At 33.0% G+C, this 20,489-nt stretch overlaps 1 protein-coding gene across 1 annotated transcript in view; it reads right to left on the reverse strand.

The window, feature by feature from the left end:
- LOC129233742 (RING-type E3 ubiquitin-protein ligase PPIL2-like) overlaps nt 1-20,489 on the reverse strand; it is a 73,888-nt gene that overhangs the window by 35,198 nt on the left and 18,201 nt on the right. The window contains exons 2-8 of the mRNA XM_054867718.1: nt 18,927-19,041; nt 18,085-18,136; nt 12,395-12,538; nt 8,803-8,892; nt 8,617-8,689; nt 6,684-6,790; nt 1,978-2,098 (exon numbers count right to left, since the gene is read on the reverse strand). Of these exons, the coding sequence (XP_054723693.1) occupies nt 1,978-2,098; nt 6,684-6,790; nt 8,617-8,689; nt 8,803-8,892; nt 12,395-12,538; nt 18,085-18,136; nt 18,927-19,041 (702 nt within the window). The remainder of the gene's footprint in view (nt 1-1,977; nt 2,099-6,683; nt 6,791-8,616; nt 8,690-8,802; nt 8,893-12,394; nt 12,539-18,084; nt 18,137-18,926; nt 19,042-20,489) is intronic.

A 20,489-nucleotide genomic window follows, 5' to 3' on the forward strand; every position in this document is an offset into this window, starting at 1 on the left:
CAAATGGACAAAATAACTTTTCAGGGTCAGAAAGGGCAATTTACGTATTCCTTTAGTTTTTGAAAATTACAAGAAAATGACAACACAAACGAAGAAAAGTGCAGTTCTAGTAATTTCAAACCAAACTTTCCCAACAAGAAAAATATGAATGTTTCAACACTCAAAGTTATGATTGGAAGCTAGATAATGATAAGAAATTCTCTTCATGACTTGACCCGCCATTCATTTGTGGTGTCATTTTCTTGGAATTTTTGAAAACTAAAGGAATACTTAAATTGCCCTTTCTGACCCTGAAAAGTTATTTTGTCCTTTTGAGTGTATTTTGAAAAGTGTTTAGTATTTTTTTTTAAATTCTGCTATTATGACATACTAACTAGTGAATATAGTAAAGGGCATTTACAAGTATTTGAAACAAGTCTGGAGTCTGGATCCAAAGGGCTTTTGGAACCAAAATGAAAGTATATTGTCTTATCTTGTTGAGGGGTTTTAGGACAAGTCACTGGTTGATTGAGTTCATCAAATTGACATGCAATACAACCCTCCCCTCAATTTAGGGTTTCCTTGTAATACAAAAGTTTCACTTATATCATGTGTCTTTATAGACATACAACAGGTTTTTTCCCCCATCATATGAGGTAGTGAGACCCAAAGGGATGCAAGTGGACTTTTTGAAGTTTTGAGTAAAATGTGTTTTCCTAGGTAGGCCTTTCATTGAAATTTTTTTCTAAATCAAGCTGTATACTGAAACCTACCAAGGCTACTAGTACTATATCTTGCCCCAAGATAGAGGAGGGGTTCACCTACCATTTGTACTGGTTATCTCCAAATTTTTAATTTTGCCACTTGCATCCCTTTGCTTCTCACTGCCTCATATGTAAATTTAAATTTGTTGATATTTTTTATTTTCTAGGTATTTTTATTTGTTTACTTATTTATTTATTTAATTATTTGTTAATGTTTGGACTTTTTTCATTGTTCTTTAATACCAAAAATATAGATAATTTTTACACGTTCCATGATTGCCAGATCCTTCTGTTTCGAAATTTGAAAATTATTTGATTTTTCTCAAAAATTTTAATTTGCAAAAACGGGATCTTGTGAAAAATTCTGAACAGAACAATACAAGCTCATCCATAAACCAATTGGGGGAGGGGGAGTGTGCAGCAGCAGGGCCCCTGAAGCTCTTCCCCTGTTTACCATCTCTATCATTAACTATACTGCATTCATGGGAACAAGAGACGCAACAAGGACAAGAACATATTGTTGCCATGCAAATGGTGAATGAAAATTAAAACTTTTTTTTATTCCGGAGAAAATCTCTAAAATGTGCCAATTGCAAAACTTCTGGCAACCTATTTGTTTAATTTCCTTCTATCTTTTTCGTCAATAGGGTTTAGTTCATACATCTCAAATTTTGAAAAATAACACCTAATGAATAAATAAACTTCTAGGCATGAATAAAATAATTGCTGCTAATTCAGGTGAAAAAATATTTCTATTGACCTAATCATTGCTAATAGTATGCCAAAATATTTTTAGTAATGGGCTCAGATAGCTGTAAGCAATCTGCTTTGCTTACATAATTAAGTAACTGATTCATTACAAATACGTTGAAACATATCCAAAACTTGAGGGATTTAGAATCAAGCATATCTTAGGATTCTGAGAAGAAAAAAAAAACATTGGTGCATATTTTCTTGAAATTTATCATGGAAAATTGCAAAATGAATTTAATTTCTGAATGGCTAATTGCAAAATTTTAAACAGTGGACTTCTGTAACAAATGTAAAACAATTAAATAAAACAAATGTTAATACATAGCATGCAGTTGCACACTTATATAAGAATTTCTATTAAATAGTGATAGCTTTAGCAAAATAGCTGTATTAGGTTTCCTGAAATTAATAGATAAACTCAGTTCCCTAAACATTGAAATCCGAATAAGTTTAATTTTTGAATTGAAAATTAAAATATTACCAGGTTCCTGAAAGGTTGATGGATCAACGGCGGTACTTGTACTACTGGCTGCAACAGCACCAGTGGAATAATGTGCAGCATTAAACTTATCTGCTTTTACTTTTTCTTCAAGCTTTTGCTCCTGTAAACAATAAAGTTTTGATTCAAAACAGTATATGCTATGTAAAAGGAAAAACTTAGCACATTTTGGAAATGACCAAATAAAAAACAAAGTTTGGCATTAAAAAAAAAAAAAAAAAAGATGTTCTGCAACGTATCTGAACATTCAAGAGCATCTACAAAGTTATGCTTTTTTCTAGTAGATATGAAGGATTATCATTTTTTGAATTTTGTGCCAGCTGATTTTAACCACTTAATAACCTAATACAGTAAAACCTCTCTATTACGGACACCTACGGGGACATAAATATTGTCCGGTTTAAAGGGGTGTCCGCTTTCCCGAGGGACACGTAAAAAAATAAAAAACGAGCTTTTAAATAACCTACTTATTACAAAATAATTAATAACACTTCTTAAAAGAAAACTTATTCTGAGATCAAAAGTTATATGCTTGTAATTACAGAAAAGTAACAAAATGTAATAAGTGTTACATATGCTTCAATTCAAGGTTTTCAAGAAATAAACTATAAAACACGCCCAGAGAAAATACAAAAACATACCTATGTCAGTATCGTGAAAAAAGATGTAATTGAAGTTTGTTTTGAGTAGTTTTTGCTCATCATATCTTCATGATAAATTTTAAGTTCTTGCGTTAATTTTACCCCTACTTCATCATTTCTTTCGGTGTAAAAATGTAATTTTACCCCTACTTCATCATTTCTTTCGGTGTAAAAATGTCTTAGTTGATCAATGTATATTTGAGCATCACGTAAGCTTCTAATTTTCGTTTCTTCAGAATATACTTCCACTACTATCTGAGGATCGTCGTCTTCTCCTTCACTTTCGGTTTCGTTATGTGTTATGCTTTCAACTATCTCCTCCATTTCTAAGGAATTGATTTCACATTCAACATCACCATCAATTTCAGCAAATTCATTGCCAATTAAAACATTTTCACCACTGAGGCGTATTAATTTTGTTAAATCATTAACGGGTTCTTCGTCATTTACTGTTCCTTCTTCAGCAACAGGTAGACCTTTTTTGAACCCAGCTTTTAGAAAACAGCTGGTAATTGTAGTCGCCTTGACTTTTTGCCACGCTGCATTTATCCATGAAGATGCCTGTAAGACATCGATTTTTACCGAGCTTGCACTACATTTTCCTCCATCTAAACCTGAAACGATGTGCTTTAAAATTAGTTGTCGATAAAACACTTTGAAGTTTTTTATGACACCTTGATCCAAAGGTTGGCAGACAGATGTAACATTTGGAGGGAAAAAAACAATATTTACATTGCTCAGTTTCACGTTTGGATGAGAGGTCGCATTGTCCAGAAAAAGAAGAACTTTGCACTTCTGACGTTTCATTTTTTTATTTAGTTCCATTAGCCATTCAGTCATTAAATCCATGTTCATCCAGGCTTTTCTGTTCGCTTTCCATTGAAAGCCAAGTTTTTGCAGGTTCATACCTTTAAAGCACCTTGGCTTTGCCGCTTTTCCTATAATTAAGGGTTGCTCTTTAACACCATCCATACTAGAGCATAATAAGACCGTTAAACGCTCTTTTGACATTTTGCCACCATGACATTTTTTACCTTTAAAGCACATGGTTTTTTCAGGTAATGCACGGTAAAAAAAGCCCTGTTTCATCGGCATTTAAAATATTTTCGGGATCATAGTCTTTAATTATGGATGACAGTTTCTTGACCCATTCATTTACCGTTTCTGGATTTATAGTAGCGGACTCTCCACTTATTGCATTAAAAGAAACAGAATGTCTCTTCCAAAATCTTTCAAGACATCCATTCGAGGCTTTAAAATCCTTTACTCCAAGGCTCTGCGCAGCTTCTAGTGCTTTTGTTTGCAGCATTGGTCCTTACACGGGAACTTGATTGCTTCGCATTTGGCAAAACCATTCGAACACGCATTTATCAATTTGATATGAAGGTCCCTTTTCAGATGACATTCTGTACTGCTTGCTGTTTCCATTCTTGCACCAAGCTTTCATTAACTTTTCTCTATTTTTTACAATTTCTGCCGCTTGTGTTTTCCCTACGTTAAAATGCTCTGCTAATTTTCTTACACCACATTTTTCACTTTTGTGATATTCGAGCACCTCAATTTTTTCTTTTAAAGTCAAAGCTTTGCGAGGCATTTTTTCCAACGTCGATTCGAATAAGGACACACCCGACTACAGGGTCAAACGCAAAACTTATTCCAAAAACTCTTAAAATGAAATAATCCTTCCAAGGAAGCTGCTCCACCTCCCCTTTCTTTGGCAACGATCCCTCATTATTCTGATCCATAAATTTTCAGCTTTCTTTTTCCCTTTAAAATAAACTCAATAACTGGAATTAAGAACGCATCACTTCTCAACCATCGGCCCCGTCCATTAAAAGGCGCCGATGAAGAACGGCAAAGGCCGCAGTAATAAAACTTAAAAATATGTAAACGAATCACCAATTTTCTTTTGTAAACTCTGAAGACCACATGGCGGACAGTTTAATTACTCTTGGGAAAGATAAGGTGTTCGGCCAGTGTACCATGTGTTTTGTTCACTTAAGCTGCACTCAATAACCAACAATTGCCTTTCTGGGAATCCGAGCTGTCCCCAGGAGCCTAAAATGTACTCCCTACCCCCAAACAATGGGTTCTACATTCGTTTCCCACCTCAGCAGATTTTTTCCTGGCAGATTCTGAACCGGTTGTGCATTTTCGCAATGGGGTAAATAACTTTTATGGTTTATTGTGGAAGGAGGAAAGGTGTTGCTCATTTTTACCTCAGGTTCTCTTTGTATCAATTATTGAAAAAGTCCTGTATTGGAAGTGAACCCCAATCTAGGATGTTCAATAAATCTCTCTCTTTTTTCTTTCAAGGAGAAAGAGTCAGATTTGCTGAAATAGTCCGTCGGTGTCCGCTTTAATGAGAGAAGAAAGAGCTTTTTTCCAAGAAATGTTGTGTCCGTGTCCGGTTAAATGAGTGTCCGCTTTAATGAGGGGCATTTTAATGGCTTAACCATAGAAAAGGGACGGGAAAAAAAGAAACTGTCCGTAAAGAGAGGTGTCCGCTTTAAAGGGGTGTCCGTTAAGCGAGGTTTCACTGTATTTTGTGTCTGTGCCTTAGATGATTTTACATTTTACTAGGTAACAACGTTAATGTAAGCATTAAATAAATGTTATCTGAAAGAGAAAACATGCTTTTGCTAATGCTTAAAAGAAAACTCTCCTCTTTCTAATTTCTTGTTAATGATATGACTTTTCTGTTGAGACTGAAACAAGAGAACATCTAAAATAGTATATGGTAGGGGCAGGCCCATAATTTAGAGGGGTTAGGAGGGGTCAATTGACCCCTCCCCTTGCTAATTAATGTAAATTAACTATAAATAAATAATATTGTAAAATATTGTTAAATAAATAATATTGTAAAATTAATGTATTTACATGTATGTGGCCATGGTTTTTGTGATTTTTCAACATAATTTTCATTATGTATATACTTTTTTAGCTCTCTGGGAAAATTTGAAATGATGTGCCAGGGCAGGGGTTCCCAAAGTGGGTGCTGCAGCAACCAGGGGCCTGGATTGCCCTGCAGAGTACATAAGTGTCAATCATGGGCGCTTATATACAAAATTGTAAGGGAGGGGCTCAGATATTTTCCCCACGGTTTAGCAGGATATTTTCCCCACGGTTTAGCAGGATATTTTCCCCATAGAAACCGATTTCAGTGCAGATTAGTTATTAAAGTTTGACATTTTTAATAAATTATTCATTAATGGTTGTAAAAGAAATATTTTTACATTTTTGCAAAGAAAAAAGTACTAAAAGCAAGAAAGTTCCCATTTCTAAGGGGTGGGGGGCTTGAGCCCCCTCTTGCCCTCCCCCCCCCATATGGGTGCCCTTGGTGTAAATACAAGATACAGTTGAATTCTCTTCATACAATCATGTTTAATACGAGATCACTGCTAAAATGAACATTTTGTTTGTTAAGTTTGGTTTGCTATTTAATTACATTAAAAATTTTACATACAATACATTCATTAAACTGAAAGTCTCAGCTAAGACAATCAAACATTTTTGACCTCTTTACTCAAAATGTTTGTGGTTGAATACTGTGACCTTCTTTTTCAGAAATTATTCATCATTTTGTTAGGTAGCAGAAGTCCCATTGTGTATCGAGAATAAAATATGAAATATTTTGCATTAAAAATAAAGCCTGTACATTTGTTTACCAGTGGACGTTTCAATTTACATGGAGAAAAAACTGTTTATCTTCCACCCTGGATTACAACCTATTCTGCGATTGTCAATTATCATCTTCCCTTTCCAACTGTTTCCAAAAACATTCATTTATAAGAAATAAGTGACTTTTTTCTGAATGTACAAATAGATCACAATGTGTGTATAGTAGTAAAAAATATTATTTAAATACAGGTTAGCATTTTTTTCACAGTATCACTCATTCTTGGTTGTTTCGAATAACGGCTGATACAAACCAATTCACAGATTTTCGACATTGCTTATTAACCGAGTCCAACTATATATATTAGAGATAGACTTGTTGTTTTAAATAAAAATACATTGTGATCCAAGAAAGAAAAGGACACCAACCGCTGTCTTTTTTGCTGCTTCTCTCTTAATTTCATCTAAGACATCTTTTGTAACAGAATTAACACTCTTCAAATTACGATATTCGCCATTCTGTTGTTTTTCAGAATCTGAAAGAAATAACTGTAAATTACAGTTGCAATCCAGAACACTAACAATCAAATACTTTAAAAATCTTTTAAGAAAAAAAAAAGGGTGGGGGGACTGGTGAATAATCACCACAGTAAACTCCCGATTGTCCGCAAGTCACACAACAATTGGGAACAAGTATTTTGCAGTAAAAAGCAAATGCTAATGACAGTAAATTTTTTAATTTAAGCTCAGTTTTATTATTATTATTATTATTTATTTATTTATTTTTGGTGCTTTTTTCATCATACATACACTTGCTCTTTCTTGATGTTAAGTTCTGTATGAAGAAAGTATCATGCATCAATACAGCTAAGTTTTTGAAGAAACAACTTTTACCTCATTTTAACTCTTTTGGGGTTTATCCGAGATTTTTATTATCCGCAGCACTTGTGCCAACCAATTCTGTGGAAAACCAGAAGTTTACTGTATATAATAAAGAACATAAACGTTACCTGTTTTTAGAAAAAAAATTAACAAAGTAATAAATGAAAGATATAAACAAATAAAAAGGATATAGACATCTTTTAGAAAAATGATGCAATTCAAGCACTATACGAATCATTTGTAAAATGATAATATTAAAAAATGTGCAAGAGGTCAGTTATGACATTAACCTTTTGAAAACCATTAAGCACGAAGGTAAAATATTTTGGGTTGTTTTTTTTAGGGGGGGGGGGGGGTCAGCATACAGTGATTTCCACGTCTTTGAATCATGTTTGTTCTAGTTTCAGTTCAATAAAACGGCAAATTCAATAAAGCAAAATAGTGTAATTATTTTTTTTCTAATGGGGAATTCCTCATACAATGTAAGAGGACTTTATCTAAATTTTAGTCAAAAAAGATAAAGTATCTTTAAAAGCATACCATTCAATCAAATTGCTCCTTCTTTCACTATTTAAGGAATTTTATCATAAAATGCTATGAAAAAGCAATAACAAAATTCAAATTTTAACTTATCTGCTAGAAAAATGTAACTATTAAATGTTAAAATAGGTAGTAATTAATTTTTGACCCTCTTTTTTCAATGTCGTAAAACTACCTATAATCCTCAGAACTTGTACCTATGTTGCTCCAATGCTAACATTACCAGTGAGCACAGAAGTCCAGGGATGGCATGTCTCTCTACGTCTCACTGGTTTTGTTTGACTTTTCTTGAGAAAACTGTCACTTAAAGTGAGCAACACCCTGCTGTTCCCCTCTTTTCACTCTATTTGCAAAAAAAAAACCTCATATTATTAAAAGAAAGCAAAGAAAAAAAAAGACTGCGCTGATACACCACATGTTTGTGGGAAACCAGATGTTGTGTGGTTAGTCACATATGCTTGATTCATTCAAGCGGCGTGTTTGATTCAAATATCTGGCAGTTTTTTAATGTAAAAGCTGGATTTCGTTCTGGTTTTGAGGATTTGATTCATTAAAGTGGCTGATTCAATTAACCACTGATTCAGTTATCCAGTGCTCACTGTATTTTTTAAATAACACCTTTTCTTTTGGGGGAAGGGGGGGGGGCGGGGTGAATATCTCGACAGCATGAAAAAAAAATAAGGAATTGTAATCAATGATTTATAAAATAAATTAGAACTTAGGGGACATTCACATCCCATAATGGCCCTAACGAAATATAAATCATGTTAAGCTACTTTTCTGTAACTAAATCATTTTCAGATATAAAAAATAAGACAGATGAAAATGTTAAAAAAGAGTTTAAAAAAAATTTAAGCATGAATTTTTTTCAACTCAAATTGTAACAAGAAGTATGACAAAGCTGAAAGAAATTTATAAAGCAACCAAATGCTCAACTTACCATCATCAAGGGTCATTTTGTTCTTCAAGTGATGAAAATTGTTAAAGTTGAACTTCTCCAAGTTAGTAGGATCCTAGGAGATATTTTGTTGAACTTTTAACACCCCAAATTTGCAAATACTTTTTCTTAAAAAAATAAACAAAATAAATAAATTAAATTAACATCAACTGATGAAAGGGAACTTACTTGAATTGTAATAATATCATCTCTAGTAAACGGTTCATCTGTGAGCAGATCTTTAAAATTTTTAGTTTTCAAGTTAAGCTGTTCAATAGCCTTAAAATAAATGCAAAAGAAAGGGTAAACGCAAGTGAAAATAACATTTTAAATAACAATAAATGTACTTTGAACAAACATAAACGATTTTTTTCCTATTTTTTTAAATACATTTTTATTTAAAGTAAGACTTAAATCTGAATTAATGATTTGACTTACATAATGCATAGTATGAATTTATATTTGCATGTGGTGCACAGTAATGATATAAACTATAGCACCTACAGTAATGAAGTTACACAAAAAATTACTTTGGACCTGGGGTGTGAATTCAGAGTGACCTTTTTTTTAAATTTGGCTTTATACTTTTTTATTATGACTAGGGGGCTATGCCTCCTGCTTGCCAACCCCATTTGCCACCTACAGTGGCTCAGTACCACCTGCGATGAGTGATAATTGATGATTTTGAGGCTTTTAGCCCTGGATATTTTTAGGACATCCATGACTAAGGATTGGGGGAGGGGGCGCCGATTCCCGAGATATTTGGATTTAGTGCTGTAAAAATAATGAAATTTAATGCAAATTGGTTTCAAACTACCCGACCCCCTCTTTTTACTTCCTTTTACGAAGTAAAGGAAGTATTGTATTCACAAAAAATTTTGACCCAAAAATAGGCTTTAATATCCATTTTGCTCACCACTGAATGAACGTTAATTTTTTTTTCAACTCGACCACACATGGATATACAGTGGCTCCCAAAAGTGTTCGTACACCTACGACTTTCAATGAAATATTCCCTTATCCATTGGTTAGAATTAATATTTCGGAATAGGTATTTTATTATAAGATCTATGATCTATTTTTAACAAAACTGCAGGAAAATTTTTAATAAAACATTAAAACTTAATTTTTAAAAAATCAAAAACCAAAAAGTGCCGGAAAATTTATCTCACAAAAGTCTTCGTACACTTTGAAAAAATGTCAAAAAATTAGTAAATAATCTAACTTTTTACTAAGTTATTATTTAGTAGGATATCATGCAGTAACAACAACAGCTTTTAAACGTCTGGGAATAGATTTCATTGTTTTTTCTTTCTTTTTTTGTGCAATTTCTGAGTAAGTGTTTAGCCGCGCTACGAGTCTTACTGTTTCTAGGTCGCTTTTTGTTTCAATGGTGTATTTTGGTAATCTAGCCACCAGATATCTCTAAATATGTTCCATTAAATTTAAATCTAGCGATTGCGGAGATATTTCTAAGCTTAAGGACAAATTTTGAGGCACCAAACGCGAATCGTTAGTTTTTATCGTTATCTTGATAAAAAACAAAGTTGTTTCCGATTACCAAATTTTGGGGTAATAGTTTTAAATTGCTCCTTAAAATATTTAAATGAACAGCATAATTCATTATTTCATCAAAAAATTCCAAATTTCTAAGTCCTGATGCAGTTATGCACCCTCACACAAGAACACCTTCACCGTCCTGATTAACCGATCCAACTAAGTTCTTAAGATTAAATTCCTCATTTTTTTCTTTCATTTACAATTATACAACAATTTAACACAAAATGTTAAATTTATTTTCGTCTATGAGTAAGACGTTGTTCCAAAACGTTTTGACCTTATTTCTTATTGATATTACGACGGAAAGTGTAAGCTTACTGTTTTTCGTACGAACAAGAAAATTTCTGCGGGGAGCGGTCCCATTTAATCTAGCTGATCAGAGAACTTAGCGAATAATTTTAGGTAAAAATTAAACGTAAAATGTTTCATTCAATTCTGCAGAAACTTTTTCAGTTCTAAAATGTGTATTTTTCATATTTTTTTTAACTGTAAACCTCCGATCACTCTTTGTTAACTTTGCCAGTTGACCTTTTCTTACCTTTTTTTCGATCCGATTCTTGACTTTAAAGTATTTTATCAAGCCCTTCACTATAGAATGGTATAAATTAACCAATTTAGAGACATGTCAAACCAATTTACGGCTACTGTGAGGGAAAAAATCAAATTTCGTATCGTGTTTGTTGTTTTTTACGCATGCCTACCATTTTAAAATATTAAGCAAAATATTAGGGAATGAATACACAAAAAATTAAAGGCAAATGACTTTACAGTATCATTACAATGCAAAAATAATAAAAAAAACACATGTGATAATTTTTATTATGAATTTATTCGAAACTATTTCAGTGTACGATGACTTTTGTGGCGTATTTTTTCTCTGTCTCTTCGTTTTTTAACAAATTTCAAAAATAAATTCTGGCAATATTCTAAAAAAAACTACTGGGTTTTATTCAGAATGACATAGGAATGGTGTGAAAAAAAATTGGACTTCATATTCGAATTCAGTTTTGAGTTATTTTGGTTTTACTACAAAATTTCAAGGTGTACGAACACTTTTGGGAGCCACTGTATGTCTAAGAATGTATAGACACCCGAAATATCTATTTCGACGATCCCCGAATTAGTTACAACGAGTTTTCTCATGATGTCTGTATGTGCGTATGTATCTTGCATAACTTAAATCGGTATGTCCTAGAAAGTTGAAATTTGGTACGTACACTCCTAGTAGGGTCTAGTTGCGCACCTCCCCTTTTGGTTGCATTTGGATGTACCTAAGAGGGTCTTTTACACCTTTTTTGGGGGGAAATCATTGTTAATATCAATGCAAACTCAAGTGGTGTTATAATTTGGCAAACACTTGGCGACATATTGCCAAGCTTTTGGTCACCAAGTTTTTTCGCTAACTTGGCAACAAAAAATTTGGCGTTTTTCTTTTTTCAAAATTTGGTTTAATTTTGGCCACTATTTGCGACATTTGGAGAGTTTACCATTGAATCACATTAAAAAGTCCAATATTGGAAAAATTTATCTGTATAAAACGTTTTTTTGGCTTCAGTTTGTAATAAATTTGGAGCAAAAATATTCAAAGTGATTCTTTGTTTACTTCAAGGCACTACTATTATCATTAAATTGGAGTAAAAGAAAGTCATGTGATGCACACATCAGCTTGTTTTAATGTCTATTTTTAAAATTAAAGCTGGTATGAGTAATCTAAACTGACCTTTCTGGGGCCCCTTTATGTGCTTTAAACATTTCAAAACACATTTGTTTTTTTTTTTTGTTTTTGTTTTTTTCAAGAAGTGAAATGATACAGTCAACTTCCGATAACTTGAAGCCTTATATCTTGAAGTTGTCATTGGGTCCCCAAACTGTGGGTACTTCCCATAACTCGAACTACCAATAATTCGAAGGTTTTATCCAGTCCCTTGGAACTTTGTGTTATTTAGAGTTGATTGTAGTTATCTATTGTTTCTTTGATTTTGATAGAAAATTTGGACAGAAAGTCTCATTAAGCAATAAGTTTAAAATTGCAAAATTTGCCAAAATACACAATCTCTAAAGATTTTTACCAAATAATTAGGATATTCTTTCATCAACACATTATGAATACACAACAATCATAAATAAAGGTTTTACAAGAAAGTATCAAACTAGAATTTTAACAAGCATATATTTATTAAATAGCATTCAACTCGTATCAAATATATGAAACAAAGATTACCTCATAGGAAAACACATTTCCAGTTGTTTTTATTGCCACAATATGGGAATTTTCATTATACACTTTAAACAGCACAGGGCAGTGATATTTTCCATCAGCATTTTTAGTAAAATTCAACTTTATAAGTGATTTAGAGTCCAGGGGCTAAAGAATATTAAAACACTCTGGTCAACAAAAAAGATATGTATCCAAGTCTTATATGACAATAAAAACAATGTTAAAAATGCACAAATTACAGTAAAAGGCACAAGTTTTGAGGCTACAAGAATCCTAGTGAAAAAAAAAGTATGATGAAGAGACATCCTACAAGGGAAGAATGTCCGAATGAAAACAAAATTTTGAATAGTTAAAAAAATCTTTTAAAAATATCATAGTTGCTTCAAACCTAATCTAGCAGTGTTGTCACCTGGTTAGGACCTGGATAGACTTCTCAATGCTGCCAGGTTACGTTATAATTTTCATTCCTAAAGAGTTTCTGTATCACTTACTCACTAGAGCTTAACGTTCACATTTATGAAAATTAATTCCAGTAAATGAATTTTTTTCTTAAAATAATTTTTTTTTTAACGAAAAGTACACAATAAATTCACTAATATTAATTGAATACCACATAGGGAAGAAACCCATATTTTTTGAAAAGAGATAAAAGCTTCATGTCAATCAGGCATGTTCGGATTTATGGGGGGGGGGCGAGAGGGAGCAATGCCCCCCCCCCCCCCCCCAGTCTTGGGAGAACTCGATACATGGTAACAACACATCTTCCAAAATCATAAAAGAAAAAAGCATGATTTTTTTTTTCTTTTTGAATAGTTCAGAAGTGAAGATGTAGAGAATAGCGACTGTCCTCTGATGGGGGAGGGGGGGGGCACCGTACACTATATTACAACAGAGTAAAGCTGTCACTGGGTTTCTGAAATGTGTTGAAAACGACTACTTTGAATTGAAAACCATTAGGGCAAATACATGAGTAAAAATATCGACTGAACAAGCTATGTAATCAGCTGAAAATAAATTAAAATAATCAACTCATTGTTTCAACAAATTAGAAACTGAAACAAAGACTTTTTTAAAAAAAATGGATTTACCTATAAACTAAACTACACTGCTTGACAATTGCTTAGGAACAATTACGTTTTTTGGAATAGCTAAGAATAGATAATGATTAAAGAAACATTACGAAATATATATTTATAAAGAAGAATGTGCCTTTATTATAAGTACAAAATAATAGATATTACTGCATCAATGAAGTAAAATCTTAAAAATAAAAAAATAATCCTACTTTGATGATTTTCATACAACCACAAAAAAAAAAATGATCTAGGTCAGAATGATGGAGACATGAGTACTTTAATATGATGTATGATTACCAGGGCCACTGATGCGTAATTTACATCTGTTTTCCATACTCCCCACTAATTATTGAGGAGTGCTTGGGGGATGTTTTCCCACTCTTCTCTCAATGCAGATTTGAGTTCTTGTACTGTTTTGGGAGGGACGGTTCTTCGCGCAACACGTTTGCCAAGAGCCTCCCAGGCAAGTTCAATTGGATTTAAGTCGGGAAAGTAAGCAGGCCACTGCATGCGAAGAATGTTTTCACTTTGCAGTGTGTCTGACACTTCAATGCTCCAGTGTGGCCGTGTATCGTCGTCCATAAAGAGAAAGTCTGGACCTACAGCCCCCTTAAAAAGACGAACATGGTCCAGCATAACATATCTGCAATACATTTGTGACGTATCGCTTTCTTATTCAAAAATGTGAAGCGATGTTCTGCCATTGTGCATGATGCCTGCCCATACCATGACGCCTGGGCCGTACCGATCACGTTCGCAAACAAATCTTTGTGCATAACGTGTTCCACACTCTCTCCAGAGTAGTTGGTGACCAGAATCACTTGTCACACTGAAACGAGATTCGTCAGAGAACATCACTCTAGACCAATTTTGATGATCCCACCAACATGTTCCTTACACCAGCGTAATCTCTCTCGACGGTGGCCTGGTTGAACTTGGATGCAACGTACGGGCTTCTTTGCATACAAACTGACATTATTTACTCGCCGTGAGATGGTTCTTGCAGAAACATGCGTACCGATAGTGGTTGTTAGATTTTCAGCTATCTGTCCAAGAGTGAAATTTCTGTTCCTTTTTGCCGCGAGGGCTACATAGCGATCCTCTGAAGGTGTGGTGTTCCTACCATGACCCCCAGCATGCTTTTACAAAACATTTTCACCTTCAGCGGCCGTCTTTAATCGGGAGATGGTACTTTTTAATACACCCATTGCAGCAACCACAGTGGTGACTTTTGACCTGCTTCTAGTCGTTCAACCGCTCGTCCATGATCGTAGATACTCAAATGATGTCTTGCTGACATTTTACTCTTAAGTATTTCAAGAACCAAAAAGAATTTCAGAGAAAAACTCTTTTTAACATCCAGCACTAATTTTGTTAAAAACCAAACAGCGTGAACTTTCGTACGAATCTTGAGCGTGTATGCACTGTCTTTTATACAGATAACGAGTCTTGGTCTACCACGCCATCTGAACTTGAATTTATTTCCATTGGCCAGGTGGTTGAGATACAAATTTGCACAAATCACTTGTTCCTTAGCAATTGTCAAGCAGTGTAGCTATAGCTTAGGGCACCCGTTTTGTTGAAAGCCCCCAACTCCCGAAAATTTCCTCATTTGTTCTTTTTAAAAAAAGAAAAATACTTGAAAAAATAAATTTCTTTTTAAAGTGCATGAAAACCTTGAAAATTTGGGAAAAGTGTGTCTACAAATCATAAACTTAATTTATAACATATGGGACGGGGTAGGGGGAGAAATGTCGATATGTGTCAAATTTAGCTCCTTGCCACATCCTGCATCAAAAATGTAAAAATCATGGTTCTCACATTTCTGTAACACATTACTTGAGATTAATTTTTGTGACTCACATGTTTCATACATTGCTGTTTCCCAAATACAGTAATTTTAGAAATTCTTTTGTGTTGCTTTGCGTCTACTGCATACTGTTAATCTGTTCAGTGCAGGGGAAGAAAAACACTACCTCTATTTTTTTTTTTCGTTTTTTGCACTGCCTTTAATTGAAAAAAAAGTTGTTGTAATGAGAAATCTAGTTTTTTTTTTTTTAATCTTTAAACTTAAAATAGAAAACTGTACAATCTAATACTAAATTTCAGGGACTGGAAATGGTAAATGAAGTGCCTTTAATAATTTTAATTGCTCTCGAGTCCTTGAAACGGATTATAGATGAGTCTTTGAAATTCCTAAGCAAAGTGTGCTTCAATTTTATTTCTTATCAAGTGTATAAATTATGAATTGTCCAAATGGGTAGCATATTGCTTTCTTGTTACCTATATGTATACATCATTTCTTTTAAAGCATTTTTTACTATTGATCATTTTGTACTTAATTCATTGTTGTATTTGTGGGTGGGTTGGAGGCAAGATCAAAAACTAATTGAATTGAGCCGACAACCAATGTAAGCAAATAACAATGCATAATCTTCTCTTCTTCCTCGCTTTTTCTCTCTGAGGGCTGCTGTCATTGATTGTCAACCCGAAAACAATTTTTGTTGTGTATTATCGTAATTTGCAAAAGAATACTTTGCTATTTGTTTCCGATATTTTTGTAAGTTCCAAAATTGGGGATATTCTATTCCACCTTAGACCTTATGTTTAAAGCATAGTGGGGAGTAGGAGGCTTTAAAAAATGGCCTTTTTTTTTGTCACCGACAGAAAAGTTGTCCGGACTACTAAAGAGACCCAAAACCTGAAATGGCTTAGGGACACGTAGAGTCTAAATCCAGCCAGTTGTAATCAATACAACTAAAAAAATCCTACCCCAGGAAGGTTCTAAATACGCCTATGCAATCAGGTCTGTTAAAGATAAAAAGTTCTGCTCACACTTGTTTGAATAATATGTTATGTGTTGCTTCTTTCTCTAGAGCACTCTCCCCTCTGTACATTTACCCTACTTTTTCCTAGCCTGTTCGAATAGTAACTAACAGCAGAGAGCGTGGTGGCTGACTCCCCTGGATAAGATTTCCAAAAAAGGATTGACTGACCAAGAAACCATAGCGTAAAATTCTGAAAAAAAGTCAATATGAAAGAATGTTGGTAGCGAAAATTGGACTAGTATAGTAATTGGATGTCCACTTATAGGGGTTCCTGCAAATGTGTGTTATGTTACAGAGGTTTACGCACATTGAAATTAACATTGGGCCAACCATAAGAAGAAATGTTGAGTTATCGGGGTAGTCGAGTTATCCGTGTGTCAAGTGACCAAAGTTCCACTGTATTAATAGAGTGGTTAAAAAAAGAGTGTAAGAGTGTTTAAGCAAGATATTTTTAATTAGGTGGGTGAGATGACTGTGAGGAGGCAAAGAAACAGTAGAAGGTTTGCAGGAAACAGTAATTTTGAAATCTAACTGAAAACAAGAAAAAAGAGCAACTAGAAAGGGAAAGTAATTATTGTTCTCCCAACAGAACAATCAACTGGCATTAACAAAGTGAACATTGAAAAAGACAACAAACAAGCATAGTGAAGTTCTTTCTTAAAGGTTGCCAAAATTCTTAAGTGCTTTCAATTCCAAGTTGCATTCTCTCCTATTAATAAATTGTTGTGTTCTTCCCTTAAAGATTCAATTTATCCACTTTATTGTGTGGGAGTCATAAAATTAATGTGTTGTGATCTTTCTCTGGCGGACACACTAAACATGCATTGAAATTTTGATTGAAGAGCAGAGAAAAGTAATTTAAGAAAAATTAAATATGTCTAGCGTTGCTTAACATCACTATGTTGTAATTTAAACTCTTTTGGCTTCAACAGGTATAAATTTATCTAAAAATTTAAAAAGCGGATTAGGTTTTGATTTTTTACAAACTCTTGATTCTGAGAATTGTTTAACTTTGTTAATGATTTAAAGCAACTATTTTTTACAAGTGGTCTTGCAACAGTTTTGCAATTTGGTATTTCTAGTTTGATTTCCTTTTTATATCTTCATGCATTTTTCGCTTGCTGTTATTTATTCATTTTGTATACATTAGTTTTATATTATTCTAATTATTAATAATTTTTTTTGCCAAAATTTGTAGCTATCTAATTTTTATTTTCAATTACACATGATTGATTTTTTAATGGAGCAATTGGCACTTTTTTTTCTTTTTCTTTTAAAAGCCTTGTTTTTTTTTTCTTTTTTTTTTCTACTTTACTCTAGTTTTCTTTTTTTCTTTAAATCAGTTTCTTCTCTTTATGATCACAGTTTATAGAAACTTTTGTTTTAGCTTATCAGTTTTATCTAACCACCAAAAAGTATATTTTTGCTTTTTCCCATCCAATTGGAATTATTCTCGCTTTTATTTTTGCTTAAACCCTGTACTTATGAGAACGCTGTTCTTAAGATTGTTAGCATTCTCATTAGTTCTTTTGCATTAGGTTTAAAATTTTCTCATTGGTTATAAGCTCAATTTTCTTTACTATTTAAACAACTTCTTGTTTTCCCTTTTGTCAGATCTCTTTTAATGTATTCAAGCTCTTTTTTTTCCCACTGCTGTCTTTGTAACCCTTAAAAACATGTCTGCAATTCTTATTGCTATTTGTAAGTTTTTACTGCCTTTTTTTTTAAATTTATTGCGCAAAAGTAAACAATTTCATTAGTCAAATATTTTACTTATTTTCATTTTTACCTTTCCAGTAGCAGGATCAATGTGATACTTTTTAAGAAAAGGAACAATGTGCCTAAAAAAATACATTTGATTAGCATGGAAATATAAAACAATGGAATACAAAACACAATCATGAACTTAAAACAACACATGAATGCTTTTCTACAAATGGACATAAATTTATAAAAATAGATAAACAGAAGTATTTTTTTAAAAAAATTGCACTTTTAAGGATAGATTACAGAGTTGTTAAAAGAAATAATTTTGAATGACTTGAGGATTAACAAATTGATTTCTTATGTGTGGTACCTTTCTTTAAGAATTAACATTAACTATGCAAAGCTGTACAAGCAAAATATTAAGAAAAAATTAATTAATTCAATCAAATTTAATTATAGCTTGCGTTTGCATACTTCAACCGGTTAACCAGTGACTATTCGTAGCGTTTTATGATAGCTACCGGTTAACTGGTTGCTACCGATGTCATCCTATTAGTCTCACCAGTTGATCTACCGGTCGACCACAATTTAAGCTGGTTGATTGGTTGATTGAAACATGTGGCATTTTTGACCACTAATAAGTATTTTTTCACTGCATGTTATTTATCTGCACCATGTGATCAACCAAAAATGTTCGATGAAGCATTGGTTGGTGAAAAACCAGTGAGTAACCGCTGACATCATTTTCTGTCATGTGATCAAACGACCAGCAGCTACTGGTCGAGGTATGTGAACACAACCATAATTAGCTAATTCATGCAAATAAAAATCATGTATCACTGAACTCAGAAAAAAATATCACTACAGGCAGTTGATCAAAGAAAAAAAAATTATAATAACATCTGCTATGTCTTGATTACTTACATTAGCTCATATATTATACCTTCTTTGGTACAAAGAGGATGTTCAAAGGGTTGCAGTGATAGTGAACAATGATCAAATGGAAGACGTCTAAACTCAGCTCCACTAGAATTGGCAACTAATGCAAGAATGAACAGAGTAAAAATTTATTAGCAGCATTATTTAAATGTTCAAGAGAATAGAAATGGAATTACAGTAAGGAACCCCAAATCCGGACTGTTCCGGACTATGACCTTTCTGAGTTTCAGAATTTTCTGGACTTTAGAACTTAAGAAATAGAGAACACTCTCCTGTCGTGCAGTATTTGTCACATTTTTCCTGTTTTTGTCTAATGTTTGCGATAAATTTCTTTTATTTTGTGATCAATCTGAATGAAAGTGTATTTCATTATTTTAAAGCAATAGTCGGAGATGATTTGCAGCAGCATATAATCCGTGGATGCTGCTTTTTTATTGCTATGCGATGTGCAGATCAAAATAAAAAATATCATTCTTTTACGGGAAAAATTTTTTGTACTTTTGTTCAATAGACTTCGTACTGCTTACTTATGAGAAGATAAAAAGAATTATTGTTTACCAAAAGTAGATGTTAAAAGATTGTTGCATAATTACAGCAAAATGCTTTTTAAGCATAACACATGACATTGAGAAAATGTTTAAAAGGAAACGTTGAACTGAAAGTACTCTGTTTTCAACAAGTGATCATCGACCGATATCATTCTTAAACTTTTAAAACTGAAAAAATATATATATATATTTTTTGATTTTTCAATTTTTTTTTTTTTTTTTTTTTTGAGTTCCGGATTTCGAAATTCTGAATTTGGGGTCTAATACTGTATAGTAAAATCAATTTTTATTATAACGTGTTAATAACTTCACATAACATGAAAGAAAAAAAATCTAGCTTAACAGTTTTATATGTAATTGCATAATTATGCAATATTTCCTTAACATATGTATTTCCTAATTCTTATTAAATGTTTTTTTCCCTTACTTCGATGCAATTTTTAAAAAAGTAAGGTATAGAGCGTGCGAGTAGCACTTTGGCCGAGTAGCCAAATACCGAGTACTCGGCCTTTCACTACTCGGCCGAGTACCGAGTTACCGAGTACTCGGCCTTTTACTACTCGGCCGAGTTACCAAGTACCAATTATGTTTTAAGAAGAACCACCGATACACGTGATGAATTTTGAACTTATTGGAATAGTAGTGTAGACCTCCTTGCCCATATAATAGCTTTAAAAACTAAATTCCTGCTGAAATTTAATTACGCATTATTTAAAAAATTTTGTTTATGTAAAAAATTTACAAAAAAAATATTTTTTAAATTAAAAATAAATAAATAAAAAGTATGATTAATCAAGTTGGAATTAAAACAAATTATACCAATGTATTATAGTTCTAGTCCACCAAACATTAATAATTTTTAAAAGCAAATAAAACAAATGTGCAGGAACACTGCAGACAAGTGTTTCTGCCCCCCCCCCCCAAGTTACAAGGAACATTTTTTTCAGTGCATAACACGTGAGCTAAAGAATTTAAAGACATTCAACGAAAAAATCCGAAA

Source organism: Uloborus diversus, unplaced genomic scaffold (genome assembly GCF_026930045.1).
Source record: "Uloborus diversus isolate 005 unplaced genomic scaffold, Udiv.v.3.1 scaffold_678, whole genome shotgun sequence".
Classification (NCBI taxonomy): domain Eukaryota; kingdom Metazoa; phylum Arthropoda; class Arachnida; order Araneae; family Uloboridae; genus Uloborus; species Uloborus diversus.